The sequence below is a fragment of the Trichosurus vulpecula genome, chromosome 7, assembly GCF_011100635.1.
Source record: "Trichosurus vulpecula isolate mTriVul1 chromosome 7, mTriVul1.pri, whole genome shotgun sequence".
NCBI classification, from domain to species: Eukaryota; Metazoa; Chordata; class Mammalia; order Diprotodontia; family Phalangeridae; genus Trichosurus; species Trichosurus vulpecula.
The window spans coordinates 9,928,802-9,951,478 of NC_050579.1; the positions used below are offsets into that span (position 1 = coordinate 9,928,802).

General features: G+C 48.3%; 1 protein-coding gene across 1 annotated transcript in view; it reads left to right on the top strand.

Moving 5' to 3' along the window:
* The window catches only part of LSS (lanosterol synthase), a 34,552-nt gene extending 16,069 nt beyond the window's left edge, over positions 1-18,483 (top strand). The window contains exons 10-22 of the mRNA XM_036766361.1: positions 356-453; positions 799-826; positions 1,812-1,868; positions 5,275-5,346; positions 6,362-6,412; positions 8,773-8,922; positions 9,630-9,726; positions 10,196-10,301; positions 11,024-11,089; positions 11,399-11,482; positions 12,724-12,894; positions 13,854-13,932; positions 14,048-18,483. Of these exons, the coding sequence (XP_036622256.1) occupies positions 356-453; positions 799-826; positions 1,812-1,868; positions 5,275-5,346; positions 6,362-6,412; positions 8,773-8,922; positions 9,630-9,726; positions 10,196-10,301; positions 11,024-11,089; positions 11,399-11,482; positions 12,724-12,894; positions 13,854-13,932; positions 14,048-14,185 (1,197 nt within the window). The 3' untranslated portion in view covers positions 14,186-18,483. The remainder of the gene's footprint in view (positions 1-355; positions 454-798; positions 827-1,811; positions 1,869-5,274; positions 5,347-6,361; positions 6,413-8,772; positions 8,923-9,629; positions 9,727-10,195; positions 10,302-11,023; positions 11,090-11,398; positions 11,483-12,723; positions 12,895-13,853; positions 13,933-14,047) is intronic.
* The last annotated feature ends 4,194 nt before the right edge of the window (positions 18,484-22,677 follow it).

The window sequence follows — 22,677 nt, forward strand, 5'->3', positions numbered from 1 at the left end:
TGTTGAGTTAGGGAGTTAGAAGGGAGAAGGTTGGTGCTCACAGGGACCTTGGGGGTGATCTCATCTCACCCCTCGCCTGACCTGTTTTTGCCTTGAGGCAGTGGTGGGAATGGAGCTGGACCCTTGGCTCTCCAAGACACTGGCCCTTTTGGCTTCACATTTCCTAGATTTTGTGGACAATCCCGGATGCCAAATCTATGAGCCAAAGTGAAGACTTTTTCTCATTCATTGAAGACAGATGCTTGAGACACCTGATTCTCTGTAGAGTGGTCATTTGGAGGGGTGCGTCTGCTAGGACACTTGGTCATTTTTAGCTGTAAAGCCATGGCCACACTGTGATTTCATCTTTTGGCAGATTTCTAAGACAATCAACATGCTTGTTCGGTGGTATGTGGACGGGCCGGCCTCCGAGGCATTCCAAGAACATGTTTCCAGAATTCCAGATTACATGTGGTAGGTCTCAGTGAAGAAGTTGCATGTTTCTCAAGAAAAGCTATTTTTTCTGTGTAATGTATTTGGACATTGGACAAGGAATGGTCCATTAGAGAGTGGCTCTACGGAGCAGGGGTTGGGTCACAGACGTGGGGTCATTCGGGAGTTGGAGGAGGCGGGAGAGCGGAGCTTGGCTGGTGACAGCTGTAGGTACCAGGGCCTGGTGGATCACCCCAGTGAGGGAGACTTCAATGGCCATGCCTGATTGTAAAGTGTTTAAGGGTGGGTCTTTTTGGAGGGTTCTCACTCTTGGAGCTTCACGCAGGCTTTTGAGTAACCACCTTGGCTTTGTCATCTCCCTTCCAGGTTGGGGCTTGATGGCATGAAGATGCAGGTAAATGCCTTTGAAACAAGGGTCTCCTGGGGGTGTGGGATGGGACATGGCTTGCTGGGGGTGCGCTCTCTCCATCTGGGCCAGGCCCTGTGAATGAATTTGAGTTTTGATATGTGAGACGTGGGACGGGCTCTCTCCAGGATAGCAGGAGACATCAGGGAACCTTCTGAAGGATGTTTGGGCTCTGTATGTTGGCAGCAGATTTCTGGGTATATGCCCAAACTTGTTTGCAGGGTGATCATCTGTCAGTGGATGCTTGAGTACTCTGCTATAGTTATCTATCTTTGGCCTAATAAATCACTGGTTTCAGTGAACAAATGCCCAGCTCCTCTCTAGGGCCATTTTTGCAGACACGTAAGGAGATACGGTTCTGCCAATGGTACTGGCTCTGGTTACTGGCATGGAGGGAGCCGAGCCAGGGATTTGTGCCCATCCCCACCTGTTCCCCCTTGGGTCCTCCATCAGTACCTCCTTTGGTTGCCTCTATTCTTCCTTTCCTCATTACAGTAAACTCATTTGTGCCAGTTGGTGCCTTCCTAACAAAGTTCCCACATCCTGCCATTCCCAAGAGAGGATTTCCATTTTCAGAGTGTCCCAATTTGTGAAATTCTCTGTGTAGAGTGTTAGTTTCAGTTTGGAAGGGAGGAGGTGGTTTGGGGACGGGGAGGCCCTCCAGAGCCTCAGAAACCCCTTTGTGCCCTGGGCTCTCTGCCTCTGAGTGGAGCTCTGGACCAATGTTCAACCATTTTTTACCAATCTGGAAAGTCTTTTTATCCCAGGTGCCCCCAGAAAAATGGGATAAGAGAAGGGGGCCTGGGATGGGCTCTTTCCTTAAGAGGGGGAATAGTGTGTGAGTAGTGATGGGGCTTCTTGAGTAAAGATGGGACCAGCTTGGCAGGTAACAAGTAATTCTGACACGGAGGACCCCTCCAGGAGGAGAAAGGATTTCAGGCTGCCGCCCTCACTACGCTTCCTCTGTCTCTAGGGCACCAATGGCTCTCAGCTCTGGGATACAGCGTTCGCCATCCAAGCCTTCCTAGAGGTATTCTATCCTACACGTTTATTCCCAACTTGTCTGTGGACCCTGGGCACGTGTCCCCATTTTCATTTTTAAAAAATGCTCGTTGACATGATCTTGTGAAACTGTGATGAACCACAGCACTTGGGGCCCTGGACAGAATAACCAGAAATGACATGTAGATTTAACTGCTGCTCTTGAGCACAGAGCCAGGCTTGAGGCCCCAGTGCTGCCTCTTTCTCCAAAGGACATTTGTTATTATTTTTGTCTAGAAGCACTAGAACAGGCATTCATAACTTTGTGTGTGTCATGGAACCTTTTAATGTTCTGGTGAAGTCTGTGGACCCCTTTTCAGGATAAAGTTTTTAAATGCATTAAGTAAAATACAGGAAATGAATTATATTGAAATACAATGATCATATTATTATAATCAAACAAGTTCATGGACCCCAGGTCAAGAACTCCTAGCTTTTCATTAAATTTGATAGTAAAGTTAGAATTCCCCCTTTCTCCAGTGGCACTGTTATAGAGATGCTAACTTTAGTGATAAGTTGGGAGGGAAATTAAAGCATAATCACTGGCAAGGAGGAGATGAATTGCCCGTTTTCGCCGACAACACAGTGCTTTACTTAGAAAACCAGAAAGAGTCAGCAAAGAAACTGATTGGCACAAATAACAGCTTCAGTGAAATAGCAAGGTACAAAAGAAATCCTCACAAATGTACAGCATTCTATATAGCATTAACTCCCAGGAAGAAGTAATAGAATGGGAACCCCCATTCAAAATAAATGCAGAATGCTGATAGTAACCCTTATGTAAATACATTACAGAGTACTCTTTAGAGAAAGAATGACTTAAATAAGAGAGAGAGTCATTGTGCGTGGTTGGGACCATGCCAATGTAACAAAAATCACGGAGCATTTATTAATTGCTTATACTGTGTGGTGGGCACTGTGCTAAGTGCTGAGATACAGCGTAAAGCAATCGTTCCCCTCCAGGAGCTTACATTCTAATGGATGAGACAGCGGTTTTATCTGCGGGGGTGCGTGTGTGTGTGTGTGTGTGTGTGTGTGTGTGTGTGTGTGTACATTCACAGACATATGCATACCCACACATGTACACACATACAGGTACGTACACCTGTATATGAGGCTATGTATCGTTTGTACATACACACACACACCAATCAGACTACCAAAGGGATAGTTTATATAGAACTAGACAAAACAGGAACACAATTCACTCTGAGAAACAAACTTAGAACACAAAGCTGTGGTCTACCAACTTTTTAAAAAAGTATTTTGATAGCTTTCAATTTACTGAGTTTCCTTTTAATCCCATGTATTTTGTGAGTTTAATAATATGGTGAGAAGAAGTCCCTTGGCTTCAGCAGCCAGACTCCCAGAGCATCCAGGACGCAGGAAAGGTCAAGAGCTCAGGACCAAAGATGTCAAGGCAGATGCTGCAGACAGACAGTGGACCTCAGGGACCCAGGGTTGGATCAACTCGAGCATCTTAGTTACTTGGGGAAGAACTCAGTTTGTCCAAAATTGAGTTTAGACAAATGTCTTTCACCATAGAAGCCACAGGCAGGTCAGAACAGATCCTTAACCTACTGTTGTGAGACGTCAACATCTAAAACAGGAGAAAGCCCAGTTGGGACCTGGACGGGTCCTTACACACAAGGGATGGAGAGGGCCAGACAGAAGTTCCTCAAAGGCAGAGACCTTGTTTTTGCCTTACTTGGTAGAGCATTGAGAACAGTGCCTGGCACATTTGTTGTTGGTCAGTCGTTCAGTTGTGTCTGACTCTTTGTGACTCCTTTGGGGTTTTCTCAGCAAAGATGCTAGAATGGTTTGCCATTTCCTTCTCCAGCTCATTTTACAGATGAGGAAACTGAGGCAAATAGGATAAGTGATTTGAACTGAGGAAGATGATTCTTTCAGACTCCTGGCCCCGTGCAGCCTTTGCCTGGCACATAGTGGATACTTAAGTGATTGCTAATTGGAGAGTATTACTAATTCCTCAGTTAGTAAGGATTTATTAAGCGCCTTCTCTGTGGTGAGTGTTGGGGATACCAACCCAAGGAGTGAAGGCAAATAGATCATTGTGATTACATTAAAGTAAAAAGCTTTTGTCCAAACAAAATAAGAGGAACTAGGACAAGAAGGGAAGCCTCAGACAAGAAAACTCTTTGCAGTAGACTTCTTTGACAAAGGTTTGAGAGCCAAGCCAGGGAGGGAGCTGACCCAGACTCACCATCTCCATGAACCATTCTTCCATGGTTGAGCTGTTAAGGATCTGAACAAAAGTTCTCTAAAGAATTGGAGAATGCTAACCAGGTAACAGAAGGCCTCAAATCACGATAAAGGGAAATGCGAAGGTTGTGCTTCATTTCTAAAAAATTGTCAGAGATGCCAGAAGATGACTGTCAGGGCACGCTAATATATTGTTGGTGGAGCTACAAGTTGTTTCAGCCATTCTAGAACACTTATTAAGTGCCTTCTGTGTGCCAGACACTGTCCTGAGCACTAGGAATACCAAGAAAGGCAGAATAACACTCCTGCCCTGAAGGGGCTCACAGTCAAGTGAGGGAGACAAAAAGTAAATACATGGATACAAACAAGCTCCATGCAAGATAAATTGGAAATAATGACCAGAGGGAAGGCACTGGAATTGAGAGGGGCTGGGGAAGCCTTCCTGTAGGAGGGGGGATTTTAGGTGGGACTTAGTGGAAGCCAGGGAGGTCAGTGGTCAGGGCAGAGGAGGAAGAGTGTTCCAGGCAAGGGGGATGATGACCAGAGAGAATGCCTGGAGCCTTTCGGATTTAGATGAGAGAAAGTGATCCAAGATGGCCACATCTTTTGCACTGCAGTGAATATCCTGTTAATAGAAAAACATTCCAGGCGACCATTTTTTGTGGTGGCAGAGAATGGGACACCAAAGTGGTTTCCATTAATCAGGGCATGTTATTGTGGTATATGAAGTGGTGAATATGAAGAATTTGGAGAAGTAGGGGAATTCTCATCTGAAAAGATGCAGAGTGAAGCCAATATGTGTTCGATGTAGTTTTAATGACAAAGGTTGGCCCTGGACAAGATCTGAGTCCCTCTCACCCTTGGCAGAGCCGGGTGCCGTCAGGCCGGGGCACTGTTCGTTTGTTCTTTATTATGAAGGCTAGTTGGCTGGTAGAGGAGGAGCTAGAGAGATATTTGGGAATGAGGGTGATGTAAGAATAAAGCATGTACAAAACCTGTCCATAAAAAGTAAGACTTGCTCTGCCTGTCTTGTAGGGCTCTTGTGAGGAACCAGAGAGACTGTGGATGTCAAATGCTTTGCCGTGGTGAAGCTGAGCCAGCAGCAGGGCCTTCCTGTGTTCAGCATGTCACACTCAGTTAATTTTTCTCCATTTTGGTTGTCTCTTTTCTAGGCTGGGGCTCACAACATGCCTGAATTTTCATCCTGTCTAAAAGACGCACATGAATTCCTTAGAATTTCTCAGGTAAGCCCTGCTCCCCCGATCCATGGTGGGATCACGTTGAGATCTGTGGGAATCTGTGCTGAGTTGAGCCTGACCCACAACCACATGAGCCAGGGACATCAAACCTTCTTTTAATCGCATGTGGGGAGCTTTACCAGGACCCTCAGCCCAATGGGGAAGAGGCCGTGGAGACTGTGCTCGTAGCTTGGGGAATTTCCCCCCACCCTTACTTCACTCCACCGTTCTCTTAATGGGTCTTCCCCAACATAGCTGCTTTTCCCCCAGTTGTTAGGTTATTGACAGCTCTCCACTTTGTCCTTTCCTGGTTATTCACGTGATGACAAGGTCCAGATGCTCTTGACTCCTTTGCTCGGGTTGATTAGTCACCAGATTACCTGCCATGAGAGCAGTAGCTATGGCAGCAAAACTCTCTCCCCCTTCCAGGGCCCTCCCGCCAGTGGACAAGACCTGGGTAGGCCTTCTCCAGATAGTCTGGCTACTTGGGGGCTGGTGGATGGTCACAACTTCAAGGGGCTGGTGAACAGCAAGATCAGAAGCCCAGTTTGGTCACTTATTCACGGGCTGTAGAGAATGTAAAAATTCCTCTTGTCTAATACATTTATCACACCAGTAGTGAGTTTTGAGCTGCTCGCACACGGTCTCCTGCTAAAGTACAGGAGCTCTTGGTACATAGAGGATATACCTTCTAGTGAGGTTAACTGTCTGTTGAAATTCTGTGCATCAAACAGTGTTTTCCCGTTGATTGTTGTGATGGAGTAAACATTGGTTCCCAGAAGGAGCAGTTTTAAGGGGCAGGGCGGGATGGCAGTCATGGGCTGGTGGGTTGGGAAGAGTGGATGTGGGTGTGGGGAGGATTGGCAGGTGCTGGGCAGGGCTGGTTGTTGGACAGCTGGACTCCCCAGTCCATAGTCTGAATTAGAGCCTTTTGGTCACCTTTCTTTTTATTACTTCTGTGTGATGTGCATATTGTGTTCTCTTTTTCATGTCTGTGCGTGTGATGTGCATTTTGGTCTAGATTCCAGATAATCCTGTCAACTACCAGAAGTATTATCGCCAGATGAACAAGGTACAGTGACTTGGGTGTGGCACATAGGAGAGAAATCTTACTTGGATTCTCATGGTTTCACTGTCTCTTGTTTTGTCCTAGAATTTTTTTGTGTACTTGTTTTTTAATTCAGAAGAGGATTTTTGTCTCTTGCATTTGGCTGGTCTCTATGGAAGGCTTTTCATATACGAAGAAGGTCAAGATGTTAGGTCATAAGCTGAGCTGAGCGAACCATCTGCCAACAGTGGTAGAGCTGGGCGTGTGGCTGACCTAGAAAAGACCTTCTCTGGAAGGGCACATAGGCATGCTATGACAAGGGAGCAGCCGATCCAGGATTAGAACCCAGGTTTCCTGGTTCCCAGGTCATTCCCAGCATCTTTCCACCAGCCCATATCTCCTCCATCAGAGGCAGCCACTTGTCATTGGGATGATCTGTTCAGTGGGGAGAAAGGAAGGGGACGAGCATTTATAAAGCACCTTGTGTTTGCCAGGCACTGTGCTAAGTGCTAGGGATACAAAAAGACAGTCTCTGCTCTCGAGGAGCTGAAAGTTTTAAGGGGGGAGACAACATGCAAACAGATATGTGCAAACAAGCTGTATATGGAATAAAGAGGAGCTAATGAACAGAGGGAAGGCTTTAGAATGAGGAGGACTTAGGGAAGGCTTCCTGGAGAAGGTGGGATTTTAGTTGGGACTTAAAAGGAAGCCTAGAAGGTCAGTAGTGGGAGTGGAGGAGGGAGAGCAGTCCAGGTATTGGGGGGGGGGATGGCTAGAGGGAATGCCTGAAGCCAGTAGATGGAGGGTCTTGTTTGTGGCATGGCCAGTGGGCCAGTGGCACTGGAGAGAAGCATGTGTCAGGGAGTGAGATGGAATAAGGCTGGAAAGGTAGGAGGGGACTAGGTCATGGAGGGCTTAGAATGCCAAGCAAAGGACTTGGTATGTGACCCAGAGGTGAGAGGGAGCCCCTGGAATTTATTGGACGAGTGGGGGGTGATGTGATCAGATCTGAGCGTTAGTGGCTGAATGGAGAATGGACTAGAGTGGGGAGAGGCTTGAGGCAGGCAGACCGCCCCCTGTTCCAGCAGCTGTTGCAATGGTGCAGGTGTGAGGTGATGAGGACCTGTACCAGGGCGGGGGCTGCATCAGAGGAGAGGAGGGGGGGTATTGGAGAGAGAGTGCAGAGGTGAAATTGACAGGCCTTGGCACCGTATTGGATGTGGGGGGTGAGAGATAGTGAGGAATCCAGGATGACTCGGTTGGGAGCCCAGGGGTCTGGGGAGATGATGTTGCCTCTATAGTAATAGGGGAGATAGGATTGGGGAGGGCTTGGGGGAAAGAGAATGAACTCTTTTTGGGACGTGTCGAGTTTTAGGTGTCTCCTGGATAGCCACTTCTGTATTATCTGCAAGTCAGTTGGAGGTGTGGTATTGGAGGTCAGCAGAAACATTAGGTCAGGAAAGGTAGATTTGAGAATCATCATGATAGAGTTGGTTATTAAGTGCATGGGAACTGATGAGATCCCCAATGGAAGTAGTCTGGAGAAGAGAAGAGGCCCAGAACAGAACCTCCATGGTTACAGGGCACGGCCTGGAGGAGGATCCAGCAAAGGAGACTGAGAAGGAATGGTCAGAGAGGGACCCACAGCATCCAAGACTGCACAGAGGTCAAGGGGAATGAGGGTTGAGTTGAGAAAAGGCCATTGGATTTTGTCACTGTAGAGAGAACAGTTTGGGTGGAATGAGGAAGCTGGAAGCCAGACTGTAAGAGGCTTAAGAAGGGAGTGAGAGGACAAGAGGAAGAGCTGAGAGTCCAGATGTCTCCTGTGGTCAGTAAGCCAATGACGAGCTCTTTTCTGCAGCAGAGCGCAGGCTGGGATGGGAGGCTTCCATTTCCCTGTGAGTTGGAGGCCAGGCTTTTCTTTGTTTTCATCCTCACCGGCTCTCAGCTGGCCTAGACTCCTGTCTTTGATCTCCTTGACTTAGCTGTGTGGGCGACCCGGCTACTGTAGTGCACCCAGCTCCCTGGGATGACGGCCCCTCTGCTATTCTCATTGCTTTGGATCCAGCCTGGGAGCAGTGGGCCTTATGGCTCGGGCCCATCCTAAGCAAGCCTCAGTTTCCTTATCTGTAAAATGCGGGTGGTCTGGCTCATGTTCTTCTCACCAGGCTGTTTGCCAAGGAGCTCTGCCAGACAGATGCTCGTTTGTTTGAGGCCTGCACTCCATTCAGCACACAGACTCCTTGGGCCTGCACCTCAGGACATCCTCTTGTCTGAGCCCGGCTCGTAGGGGAGGGAGGGAGGAAGCCAAGAGGCCAGGAGACCAAGGGGGGGGAATGGCTCCCCTTTCCTCGGGTCACACGGACTCATCTTTTGATTTGTAGGGTGGCTTCCCCTTTAGTACGAGGGACTGTGGTTGGATTGTTGCTGACTGCACAGCAGAGGGCTTGAAGTGTCTAATTCTCCTGCAAGAGAAGTGTCCTTTTATCACAGACCCTGTCCCCAAAGAGAGACTGTATGATGCTGTCAATGTGGTAAGTGATGGGCACAAGTGCCAGAGGGGGATGTTGCTAGGTGCACTCACTCAGCCAGGCCTTGGGACTCAAGGACAAGTGTGCTCTGTGGCTTTCCTCCGAGCTTGGAACTAGGTCAACGTCCCACGTTTGTTTGGTTTTCAGTCTTTGTCCTTTGAGGCCTTAAGTGTTCTCATGAGAGGCTAAAGGCTGCCATGCAGGCCGTCCCAGCCTCCCAGGTGATAGGCCCGCCTCTTCATTCTGTCCACAAATGGAGGGAATCTGGTTTCTTGACCTGAATTATCATCTCGTCCTCCTGGATGTGGAGTCGAGGGCTCTGCTGGTCACTTTGTCTGGAGATTCACTGGAAGATTTCCTTTAGTGCCCAGCTTTGATCAGCCCTTTTCCATCTGTGGTCATGTTTCCTTCCAGGTTCCCCCTGCAGCTGCTGGGCCCCATCAAGGCAGTTAATCTGCTTCCTAGGATGGATTAGAATTGCTTCTGCTGGTAAATGCAGGGCCTCTAGGGACCAGAGTTGGGGCCCTGCCCCATTCTTTTTGGAAGGGCCCTTTACCTCTGGATGCGGGGTCCTCTCCCCATGGCCAAGCTTGCTGTCCCCAGCTAGGAGCCCAGCCCTGTCTGCCAGTGTCCCCCAGCACATGTTTGTCTCATGTAGAAGCTCAGCCAACAGGATGTGCCCTCAGTTTACTCATCCATCTTCCATATAGCTGCTGAGCATGAGGAATTCAGACAATGGGTTTGCCACGTATGAGAAGAAGCGTGGAGGCTGGCTCTTGGAATTACTGAATCCCTCAGAGGTGTTTGGTGAGTCTCCTTGTCTGCTGCAGCACAGTGGGGTCACATTTGACCCTGACATGGGGGTCTTGTTTCCTGTCTACCTCTACCCTGAGCTTCGCAGCCACACTCTTTCCTTGAGGGGCTCCAGTATGCCATCTCTGCTCAGGCAGGGGGAGGGGAGCAGCTGCTACTGTCAGTGTGGCCATGCCTCGGTGTCCTCTGGGGGAGGCCTCAGGCTCTGTCCTGAACATGGTTCAGGTTGTGCTCGTGGAGCACTTGGGGCCCTTCTCTGAGCACTAGGCCTCCCAGGATATCTGTCTTTCTGCGTGTTGGGCCAGGGCACGGACCCTTAGCTGGCACTGTCTGTTGGACCAGGGGAGGCTCGGGATGGCCAGCTCCTGACTCTGGGCCAGGGCAGGGACCCTTAGCTGGCACTGTCTGTTGGACCAGGGGAGGCTCGGGATGGCCAGCTCCTGACTCTGGGCCTCCTTCCCAGGAGACATTATGATCGACTACTCCTACGTGGAGTGCACGTCCGCGGTCATGCAGTCACTGAAGCATTTCCAGGAGTGTTACCCTGAGTACAGGGCTGTGGAAATCAGGTGAGCAGAGACCGTGGTCGAGTCAGCGCCATCTTGGGGGATGGCGGCCCTATTCTAGCTTTATCATGTCCTTGGCTCCTGGCTGCCTGGGGCTCAGCCAGACCTGGGCGCTGAGGGGCCCCTTCCAGCTGGTCCTCAGGACGTGCAGTGCCAGCTCTGCTGCTGGGGTGTCCAGGAGCCTCTGCTTGGCCCTTTTCCTCTCCAGTTTTGTTTTCTGTGATTTCTCTTGAGATTCTGGATCTTTTATTTCTCTAGGTGTATTTGGCTGTTAATTCTTCTCCCTCTACCCAGTTATTCGTCTGCTTGTTAGTTTGGTATGGTAGCACTCACTTTGGTGTCCCTTTCTAAATGAGGACAGAGATTGGTCCATTTCAGAACCTAGTCCAGTGGTAACAAAGCTGTACAAAACTGTCATGAGCTGACGAAGACACGGGCCTGTCCTCCCTTGGTTTGACTTGTGTGCAGGAGTTGGGTTCATGCTGATGGTGTGAGATGCAGGGCTCTCATCTTTATCCCCACATTACTTTTTTCTGTCTAGTGAGCTTATGGAATTCCCTGTTCCCTCCCTGGGCACAGTGGGGCAGTAGCCCCAAGTCTGATGGAGAAGCAGTGATGTCAGGGCTGTAGGCTCTTGTAGCCCCTTGGTACAGTTGCTAGAACTTGGAGAGGAAGTGGGTCTGTGGGCCTGGGGCTGACAGTTGGTTCTCTATCCTTTGGCCTAGGCAAACTCTCACAGAGGGGCTGCGCTACTGCCAGCAAGTGCAGAGGGTCGATGGGTCATGGGAAGGGTAAGTCAGTGGTTTTATGTCTATCTGGGCTTGCCCCGCCTGCCCTTCTTTCCTTGTCCTGTGTCTGGACAGATGGCTTTTAGAGAGCCTGACTGGAGGCTCCTGTGGCTGCTTCTGGAGTCTTTCAGCCCTGGCAGAGTCTCTTCTCCCAGCCTGGTGGTGTGGCTGGGGGCTGAGCTGTGCAGCTCTTTGGGACCCGAAGGCTGTTGGGAGCATTTTGGGGTGCTCTGGTTTGTGGAGCTTGTTGGGACAGCCAAACTTACTGCATGTTGAAGCCGGATGGGATTCTCATCCCTTCTTTTCCACCAGGTCCTGGGGAGTGTGCTTCACCTATGGAGCCTGGTTTGGATTGGAAGCCTTTGCGTGCATGGGACAGACTTATGATGATAATGGGTGAGTGGCGCCTCCCTCTCCCAGTGATCTCAAAGTGCAGGCATGGCTATTGGAAGCCACTGTAGGGTTGGGGTCTTGTGGCAAGCTGGCCTTCTAGAGGGCTGCTTTTCCCCTGAAAGCAAAGGAGCATTTTATTGTAAAATACCGGGTTCACTTTAAACAAGCAAGGTCGACAGCAGAGAGGATCGAGAGCTGGTTTTGGCAGGACAGAGATCCACATTTGGGCCGATCACTGCCCTTCACAGGGCTCTGGTAGCTTGGGAAGACACCACGTGGTGGGCAGTTTCAGATTGGCTTCAGTGGGAGTGTTTTTCCATACTGGAATTTCCTACACCTGTGAAATCCCTGCTTTTGATCCCCCAACCAAACCCACCCTGGTCCATTGATTGGTTGGAAAAAAGGGATGCTGCGACCTGTTTCAACCAGGGACCCCGACCTTTTAGTGCCCCTGCCTCTTCTTTCCAGTAGTCAGCCAGTCACTGACAGACAGGTGGATGCTGAGGTTATTGCCAGGTGACGGATGCTGCTGCTGGGCATGTGATTAGGGAGAGATTGGGTTAGAGGGTATCACTGTGCCCAGGTGACTCCCCTAGACCTCCGTCCACAGCCATGGAGCTTTGTCCCTTGGATTTCCCTCAGCCAGCCGGAGGGACCTTGGACTTGTTTGAATTTGCCTTCCTGACTGTTTATGTGGCAGTTGTTACAGGACACGTAGGCTATGTGGACATTGCAGTGTCACCTTTCTGACCTTTGGGTGGGCCCGAGGGAGCTGCCCAGAGTGGCAGGCATGCATGGGCAGTCTCCAGTGCGTGGCCTTCATTTCGTTAGCCTTACCCCTTGTGGATTTGTCTGTTATTCTCCTGATAACCCAGGTGAGCTTTGGTCTCGTCATTGCTCATACAGCTTTGACCCTAGCTAGTCCGAGGCCAGTCCTCCACTTGCCACCCTGTGACCTCCCTAAATCACAGCTCTGGCCCCTGCTTGATAAGTATTACCTTTACCTTAGCCTTCAAAGTTTTGTAACTTACATGCCGATTAATACAGTAGTAGTAGGCGTGGAGACTTTATAAATGAGTAAGGGTGCACATTCCGGAAAGCCAGATTTACAAACTTTTGTGAGAAGTGAGGGTGTGGCAATGCCTCCTGGGATCCCGGAAATGGTGGGTTTTGAATGCAGACTGAACCCTTTCTGTGACCTGTGACCGTGGCATTTTTGCTGGGTTTCAATGGGCTTCTCTTAGGGATGCATGTCCAGAGGTGAAGAAGGCCTGTGAATTTCTGCTTTCCAAGCAAATGGAAGATGGAGGCTGGGGAGAGAATTTTGAGTCGTGTGAGCAGCGGCGATACGTGCAGAGTTCCACGTCCCAGCTCTTCAACACCTGCTGGGCCCTGCTGGGGCTCATGGCGGCCAGGTAGGAAGGGCGGGGCAGCGCCTACTGCAGACATGTTGATGAGCACCTAAGAAATGCTTATTGACTGGGGGGTCAAAGGCACAGATCTCCCCAGAAGGCAGAGGTGACAGAAATCTTACTGGCTGTACGACCCTAGATCTTAGGCCCTCCTCACGGACTCAGACCAGTGGTCTCACTTGCCCATGAATCCTCCCAACAGCAGGCTGCTGCCTTCTGGACCAGATTTTTCCTAGCCCTTCTAGCTCAGGGCTGGAGTTCGGGGTCTGGATAAATTTCAGGGGGTCTGTGAACTTCAGTAGCGTAAAAGTAGACCTTTATCTTTACTCTCATCTCATCGAAAGTTAGCATTTCCTTTAATGATGAATGTTGCTAATAACCTTCTGGGATACGAAAACCATTTAGAAGCCCTGTCTTCAGCTGCTTGTGTCTCCTTCGTGTGCCTCTTGTCGAGACCTGTTCATAGACTGTTCTCTCTCCCTTTAGAATGGCAGTTTCTTGAGGGCAAGGGCTAGTTGTGATTGTCCTTTGTGTCCCTAGCCCTTGGCAAACATCACTAGATAGATTGAGTTTATGACTGTGCTGGGCTCCCCCCTGTTCCTCTGAATTCCTTATCGTCCTGTTCTTTGGTCCTTCTGTCCAGTGGTCCAGTGCTCCTGGGAATGCTTGGGGGATACACATTGGACCTTTCCTCTTGGGGGTATGTGCCCAGTCCTGAGGTTGCTGGGGCTAAAAGGAGGCACCACTGAACTTCTCTGCTGTTGGGTACCATATTATTTTCAGACTTGGGCTAGATCACATCTCTATCTAAAGTACTAGAGTGGGTCTGTCTTCCTGTCTTCCTTTGGGTCTGTTTCGGTTTACTGTCAGTTTTGCTGGTATGAGGGAGACTCTGAGATCAACAATCCTTTCTCCAAAACAACTGACTTTTCCTTTCTTGTTTTTTTTTTCTTTTTTGGTAGGTGTCCCAATACTGAGGCCATTGAGAGAGGAGTAAAGTGTGTGCTTGGAAAGCAGCAGCCAAATGGAGACTGGCCTCAGGTAGAGCAGGCCCAGCTGAGGCTGGGTGTGGGGCCAGTGGAAGGGAGGCCTTGGCATCTAGATCATTTGACCTTTGGAACATTCCTGTTCTATTTCTTTCCATGTCTGTCTTTAGGAAAACATCGCTGGGGTCTTCAACAAGTCTTGTGCTATCAGCTACACGTCTTATAGGAATGTTTTTCCCATCTGGACTTTGGGCCGATTTTCCCACCTGTATCCCCACAGCCGCCTTGCTGGCAAAGTGATGCTGTGAGCCCTCAGCACAGCAAGCCAAGGCCAGGGCAGAGTCACAAGCACAGACCTTGGAGAAAAGCATGGTGGGATGCGGGCACCTCAGCCATGGCCGGGGAACTGGAGGAGATGCTTGTTTAGGTGCATTCTGTTGTCAGGGCAAGGCTTCAGTCTGAATCACCTTCCACATTGCTTTTGGTTTGAATCTCCCACGGGCCACAGCTCAGATGTCTTCTAGTCAGCCTGAGGCCCTTTGTCTTTTCAGAGAGGTCCTTCTGTAAGAAGGTAGAGAATGGAGCCAAGGAAGGATCAGGTTATCCCAAAATCCCTCATTCTTTGAGTCTCTCATGTTCTTTTTGGTAGGATGCTTCTGTCTGCCCATTGTCTCTCCCCTACAAGGATACAGAGTGTCTTCGTCACCACCCTGAGCATGTCTTTGGCACTCCAATCCTTGCCAAATGCCAACCCTCACTGCCCTGGGTTTAGGAGCTGAAAGACTGCCCTGTTTTCCTTCCATCTCTCCACAAAAAAATCTCCCTTCAGGAGCTGGGCAGGTTCACAGAAATCATTAAGGGATGAATGGCTGGGGAGGCTGTATGTTGTTGCCACAGTCTCCCATCCCAGACAGGAACTCTTGGACTTATGTAGTACTGTCACATTTTCCTGGACTTCCTCTGACCTGAGTTCCCAGGACACCCCCAAACTTCCTCCTAAAATAGACTGAACGAGAGGCGTTGGGTGACTTGACTTGAAACCTTTTTTCATATTTAATGACATAATGTAGGCTTGCAATTTTCATTAACTTTCACCTTATTAATGTCTCCATGTTACGTTTTGTATTTTAGAATGCTTGACCTGATAGGTCTGGACTCTGCAGTACTCATGTGTCCGTGCCCTCTTTGCTCTCAGCAGAGCCTTGGCCACCCCAGTGTGAATGCAGGCCCCTGCCTCACTGTCCCTGCCCTTCACTTTTGCCATCCTGAAATTCTTCTGTTGTTGGGCTCTCACGGCACCGAGGGTGCCTGCTTGTACACCCCATGGAGAAAATGATGATAGCCTCAGTTCACAAGTCAAAAGAAGGTTTTATTATTTATTTACCAGGGAAGTGAATGAGCACCCCTCCCCTCTTCCTTAGAGTCGAGCTGGATCTGTTGATCGATCTTTCTGTCAACAGATCCCCTTGACGTAGCATTGAACGCCGAGGCTGCTGTTTTGCTTGAACAGAGCCCCCTCCCCTCTCTGGGGCAAGACCCCCATGGCTGCTCCTGGGCTTCCTGGTTGGGTCCAGTGTGTGGTGCTGTGAACCTTTCTTTCAGGGTCTCCCAGAAGGCTGAGCTGCTTCTTATATACAAGTGAGATTTTTTTCATGTGTCCATGGAGACATGAGCTTTGCAGTGGAAATCATCTTGTTTTCCTGGACTGTGAGGTCGATCTCAGTTTCTTTTGCCCCTTCCTGGCCGCTTCGTCAGTCAGCCTCTAATACATGTTGATTCTCAGAGGCTGACTGGCCAGCATTGTCTGTGGGCCCTCGTTGTTTCCCTGGCACGGCGGGCGCTGCTTGGCATGCCCGCCTTCCCTGCCCTAGCGTCGGTAGGGTTATGGGTCTAGAGTTGGAACTTTCCGATGGTCGCCCGTGTTCTTGTTTCAGATTCAGGGTCTCCTTTTATTATCTGTATTTTAGAACCTGCTGATTCTTGAATATCTGATTTTTGCTCCTCATGGACCTAGTATGATATCCCCCTCCCGGGTTCTCTCTAATGGGAAGCAGAGGGTACTTTTCCCTGGCAAGAGCCCCAGGCTGCTCCTTTTGAGCTCCCCATGGACAGCACTGCTCCCCTGACTTCTTACACTGCTGCCTGGTGCCAGGAGCAGAAGCGCTGCTCTTGCTGGGCAGGCGGGCTGGCAGAGCTGCTGAGGGCTTTGCCCAGGCCTAATTCTCGAGGCTCTTCTTCTGGCAGTTTCTGCCCCACTCTGCGCAGGTGGTGGGGCTTCAGCCACAGCTAGCTCTTCAGCTTTTTCGCACAGGCTCTTGAGGCCACCGAGCTGTGTCTTCCCTAGAGCTCCTGCCGTTCCTGGCAGCTGGGGGTCCTGGGGCCTGCTGCCACCCTGGGTACGGCAATCCTGCCCCTCCTGGCTTTGGCTGCCAGCAGTCAGGGCACGTGTTGTTCTCCATCAAGAATGGCGTTCTCAGCTGGGGCAGGGGTTTTTCCGTCTCTGAGCAAAGCCTTCCTCCTGCCATGGCGGGGCAGTGGGGGTGGTCTCCAGAGTTTTTCTGGTCTTGGGTGGTTCTTTTCTGGACTGGAGACTTCTTTTACTGAGGCTGTCTTAGCAAAATGTATTCTTCCTCCTGATCTGTGGCTTCATAGGTTCTTAAAGAATGAGAGCCCAAAGGGAATTTAGAGGCCCATTTCCTCTTGGAGACACCCACGGAGGGTTCCACAGAGCCACAATTCGAATCCACATTCTCTGATTCCAAATGCACCCTTCCCCTGTCCCCTTCTGTGCCCCCAAGGCTGCTTCTGCCCACCTCCAGGCTCATGTACAAGTATGTTACTGTTCTCTTTGTCACTTATCAGTGAACATACCCCCAGATACGTGAAGCAGGACGAAAAGATGGCCACACAAGAGCCATTTCCAATTTAAAAAGTGTTAGATGTCCCAATTCATCTGAACAAGAGTAGTTAAACCAGCCTCCTTGTGGTTGTGGCCTATCTGAACCTCCTTTTTTTCCGCTGGGGGTTTTCTCGGTACTGATGCTGCTGTGGCTCATTCCCACTGCTTAGGCCTCATTGTCTTCTCAGCACGGCTTCTTGGAAATCTCCAGCCAGTGTGTGCCCACTGCCAGCGTCCCGAAGCAGACTAGCAGTGACTAGAATCCCAGCCCAGGGCCCTTCTGGCTGTGTGGCCTCGGGCAGATCACTTCTTCTCACTGGTCTGACCTGCATTGGCAGTGAAGGGACAGCTTCAGTTTTTCCCCCAGGCCCCATACAGTAGTAGTGAAGTAATGATGGCAGCCTGACTTAGAAGCCTTCCTATGCAAAGATAGAGTTAGCAGCCCTATCTCCAGAGGGTGGGAAAAACTAAAGACTGTGGACGGCCTAGGTCGGAGGTCACCCCCTGGTTTCTGCAAGGACCGAGGCTGCACAGCATTGTTTGGGATATCTGACAACTTAGTGGATGCGAGATGGTCCATCTAAAGTGTTTTTCAGTCAGATAAAGGTAAATTGAGGAAACACAGCTTTTCAGGGGGGGTTAGTATTTTCTTTAGAAAACTGTTGCCTCTTAAAATTTTTTGATGACATCTCTTGGAGAGTGAATTGTACGCTCAGAAAGTTGTGTTAACTCCTTACAGTTTGGATTTTCATGAGAGAACGTAGAGCAAAGATTTTCCCACCTTAACCTGATAGTTCTCTTTTTATTTTGGATCTATTAGGGGTTTTTTGTTGTGCAGAATGTGTTTGTATAGGATGAAATCCCTCTATCTGGACTCTTCCAATTGAATATTTGTTGAGTGTTGCTAGCATTTCCTACCTCTCCATGACGGTGATAGAGTAAACATTCCTTTAGCTTCTGATTTGGGTCCTGTATTTTTACAACTTTTCAATCACGGGATAGAATGTGAGCTCCTTGAGGGCAGATACTGGGTTCTGGCTCCTGGCAAGGGATCCTAAGTGCTTTGTAAATATTTGATGATTGATTGATTCAGAATTGATCGGGGTAAAATGGGGGTGGGGCAGTCTTGCAGAATTTTTACCTTTATAAAAGGGGAATAATGAACTACTTAATCTCCCATTTTCCTGGAGTTGCCCAACCCCAGCCTCTGTGATGGTTTGGTTCTAGTCCTGAATAAGCTTGTCAGAATCACGTTCAGCCCATTCAGACTAGTTGGAATGAACGATGCCAACTGGCTGAGGGTATGATTGAAAGCCACTGGGCAAAACTGCTCCCCAAATTGTTCACCCACATATATTTTATTCTCCTTTTGTATAATTCTTAAAGGAGTCTTTGCTGTTTACATTAATGTTTCATTGTCTCCAAATTCCTGTGTATGGCAGCTAGCTGTTATACAATGTATTTGTTCACACAGACATTCCTCCAATTACTGATAGGATTTACAGGTCTAGAGATAAATTAATGCCCGAGTACCCAATGAATTTTGAAGCAGATGACCTTTCCCTTTCTGTCACTCGTGGGTTTTGTTCAGGCTATTAACACCAGCGGGGCTTTATCTTGGGTTCTGCTATTCTCCTGAAATGATTATTTGGCTGCTTTGTTGTAGAGTCTCTTGGGTATTCTAAATAAAAATTGGATTATTGAACATGGTTGTTGTCTTTGCTGCTTCTCTGAATTCTCTATCACCGTGACCTCATCCACTTATAGTGGGGAGAGCGACCTGCCCTAGCTCACCCCCAACCCCAGTGGGGGGGCCGCTTCTGAGTGGTTAGTCCTCACTCTTGTTTTTAATAACAAGGAAAAGTGTCCTTATAACATCACATGGGCCTTTTGTGCAAAGGCTTTTTCCATCTTTTGATATAAACATGACTTCTACATTTCTTTAAAAAATTGATCTGCTAATCTTTGATCATGACAAGTCTTTTTGGTTGTGTTGATCCATTTTATTTACCCATATTTTTGCATTGACAATGGGATTGAACTTAGTTGAGTACCATCATTTGGCTTCTGCGGTGAACCTTTCTCAGTTTTTTTTCCTTTTTTTTTAATATAAATTTCTTTATTTTCAGTTTTTAACATTCACTTCCACAAGATTCTGAATTCCAAATTCTCTCCCCTGTCTCCCCTCCCTCCACCCCAGAATAGCATGCATTTTGTGATTACCTCTTCCAATCTGCCCTCCTATTACTCTCCACCCCCCCTTTTGTTTTACTTTATTATTTATTTACTATATTTAGTTTTCAGCATTGATTTCCACAAGATTTTGAATTACAAATTTTCTCCCCATTTCTACCCTCTCCCCCCACTCCAAGATGGCATATATTCTGATTGCTCGGTTCCCCAGTCAGCCCTCCCTTCTTGTTACTCTACTCCCCCCCATCCCCTTTTCCCTTACTTTCTTGCAGGGCAAGATAGATTTCTATGCCCCAATGCCTGTATATCTTATTTCCCAGTTGCATGCAGAACCAACTTTTTTTGAACATCTGCTTTTAAAACTTTGAGTTCCAAGTTCTCTCCCCTCTTCCCTCCCCACCCACCCTCCCTAAGAAGGCAAGCCATTCAGCATAGGCTACACATGTATCATTATGTAAAATCTTTTCACGATACGTTGTGAAAGACTATTTTGCTCCCTCCTATCCTGTCCCCCTTTATTCAGTTTTGTTCCTTGACCCCTGTCCCTTTTCAAAAGTTTGCTTTTGATTCCTCCCCCTATCTGCCTTCCCTTCTGTCATCCCCACTTTTTTATCCCCTTCCTCCTCTCCTGTGGGCTAAGGTATCCAATTGAGTGTGTATGGTGTGTCCTCAAGTCAAATCCGATGAGAACAAGATTCATTTGTTCCCCCCTCACCTGCCCCCTCTTCCCTTCCAATGAACTGCTTTTTCTTGACACTATTATGTGAGATAAATTTACCCCATTCTGTCCCTTTCTCCCTCTCAATATATTCCTCTCTCATCCCTTAATTTGATTTTTTTTTTAGATATCGTCCGTTCATATTCAACTCACCCTGTGCCCTCTGTCTCTCTATATATATGTATATTCCCTTCAGTTACCCTAATGCTGAAGTCTCGTGAATTACACACATCATCTTTCCAGGTAGGAATGTAAACAAAACAGTTCAACTTTAGTAAGTCCCTTATGATTTCTCTTTCTTGTTTACCTTTTCATGCTTCTCTTGATTCTTGTGTTTGAAAGTCAAATTTTCTATTCAGCTCTGGTCTTTTCACTGAGAAAGCTTGAAAGTTCTCTATTTTATTGAAAGTCCATATTTTGCCTTGGAGCATGATACTCAGTTTTGCTGGGTAGGTGTTTCTTGGTTTTAATCCTAACTCCATTGACCTCCAGAACATCATATTCCAAGCCCTTCAGTCCCTTAACGTAGAAGCTGCTAGGTCTTGTGTTATCCTGATTGTGTTTCCACAATATTCAAATTGTTTCTGGCTGCTTGCAGTATTTTCTCCTTGATCTGGGAGCTCTGGAATTTGGAGACAATATTCCAAGGAGTATTTTTTGGGGGAGGGATCTTTTTGAGGAGACGATTGGTGGATTCTTTCAATTTCTATTTTACCCTCTGGTTCTAGAATATCAGGGCAATTCTCCTTGATAATTTCTTGAAAGATGATATCTAGGCTGTTTTTTTGATCGTGGCTTTCAGGTAGTCCAATAATTTTTAAATTATCTCTCCTGGATCTATTCTCCAGGTCAGTGGTTTTTGCAAGGAGATATTTCACATTATCTTCCATTTTTTCATTCCTTTGGTTCTGTTTTATAATATCTTGATGTCTCATAGTCACTAGCTTCCACTTGCTCCAATCTAATTTTTAAGGTAGTATTTTCTTCAGTGGTCTTTTGGACCTCCTTCTCCATTTGGCTAATTCTGCCTTTCAAGGCATTCTTCTCCTCATTGGCTTTTTGGAGCTCTTTTGCCATTTGAGTTAGTCTATTTTTTAAGGTGTTATTTTCTTCAGTATTTTTTGGGTCTCCTTTAGCCAGTCATTGACTTGTTTTTCATGGTTTTCTTGCATCACTCTCATTTCTCTTCCCATTTTTTTTCCTCCACTTCTCTTATTTGCTTTTCCAAATGCTTTTTGAGCTCTTCCATGGTCTGAGACCAATTCATATTTTTCTTGGAGGCTTTCGATGTAGGCCCTTTGACTTTGTTGACTTCTTCTGGCTGTATGTTTTGGTCGTCTTTGTCACCAAACAAAGATTCCTGAGTCTGAATCTGAGTCTGTTTTCGCTACCTGTTCATGTTCCCAGCCAACTACTTAACACTTGAGCTTTTTGTTGGGGTATGACTGCTTGTAGAGTAGAGAGTATTTTGTCCCAAGCTTGAGGGGCCTTGTGCTGCTGTTTTCAGAGCTACTTCCACATGGCAAGCTCTGCCAGGCCAGCTCTCCTTCTCCCCGAAGAACTGCCAACCAGGATTGTGGCCTAGATCCAGGCAGGGCAAAGCAGTCTTTGCACTCTCACTCTAATCTACCACTTAATTCCACCCACCAGGTGGGCCTGGGGCTGGAAGCAACTGCAGCTGTAGCTCTGGAAGCAGCCTCAGAGCTGCACCACCTCCACCCCGCCTTGGGTGGTGGCCAAACCCCGAACTCCTTTCACTCTGTCCCAGAAGCTTTTCCCACTAACCTTCTCTGTTGTCTTTGGTGTTTATGGGTTGAGTAGGCGGGTAACTGGCGCAGTTCACTGATTCCAGGCACTACGTCTGTTCTGCCCGGCTCCTGGTCTGGTTGGTTCTGGCGCGGCCCACACTGGGCTCTGCTCTGCTCCACTCAATAGACCCTTCCCTGTGATCAATCAGGCTGTCCTGGGCTGGAGCCTGCATCTGAAGGAGATGCCCCATCCAAGGGCACGTCCACTCCTTGTTAATCTCCAACTTCCCTCCACGACCTCCCTTTGTTGCTCAGCCTGGTGCTGCCCCCTGGCACCAGGAAGAACATGGCAGACTTCCAAATACTTGAAGATAGCACATCCCTAGGAGCCGTCTCCAGGCTAGCTCTCCCCATTTCTATCCTCTGCCAGTCCTCCGATGGCACTAACTCAAGGCCTCAGGATACTCTGAGTTTAACACTGTCTTTCCAACTTGTGATACACAGATCTGAACCCAAGGCTCTGACCAAAGCACAGGATGGCAGGATGGGTGCCCCCTACAGCTTTCCTGCCTGCCGTGTCACCTTAAGTGCTACTATATGGAGCTTGCCGTCCACTAGGACCTCTGGGCTTTCTTCAGCTCACTGCTATTTGACCATGCCTTACCCATCTGGCACCTGGAAGGTGGAATCTTGGAGTCTTTATCCCTAATACATTTCATCTTTCTCGCTTGGTCTCGTGTTCTTGCCTCGAGACTCAAATCCGCTCCCTCAGTCCCTCAATGCAGAAAGAGTCCTGGTGTTCATGCTGTCATTGCGATCTCTCCTCGGACCTCGGCCTTGTCTCTCACACCAGCAGGTGCCCCCAGACTAGCCACCCAGGGTTTGTTTCCTGGGGAAACGGTGATCTCCATCCAAGGCTCTGACAGCCAGGTTTTGGTGACAGTGCTTAATATTTGGGAAATGGGGACTGAAATAAGCAACGGTGTAAAAGAGTATTGGGCAGAGTGGGAACCGAAGGCAGCAAGGTCAAGAAGAAGCTTTAACATGTGGGTGAAGGAGATGGGCGGCCGTGGGGGTAGAAGGTCACAGTCATTGTCAGATGCAGTCTGTGGGGCAGCTAGTTTTGCTCAAATCTTTTTGTTAACAGGGCTGGTTCAGTGGGTTGGGACACAATTATATTCAGAAATGACTAATGTAAACAAAAGACATCAATATAATTTTTTTTTTAAGGTGAGAAGAGCC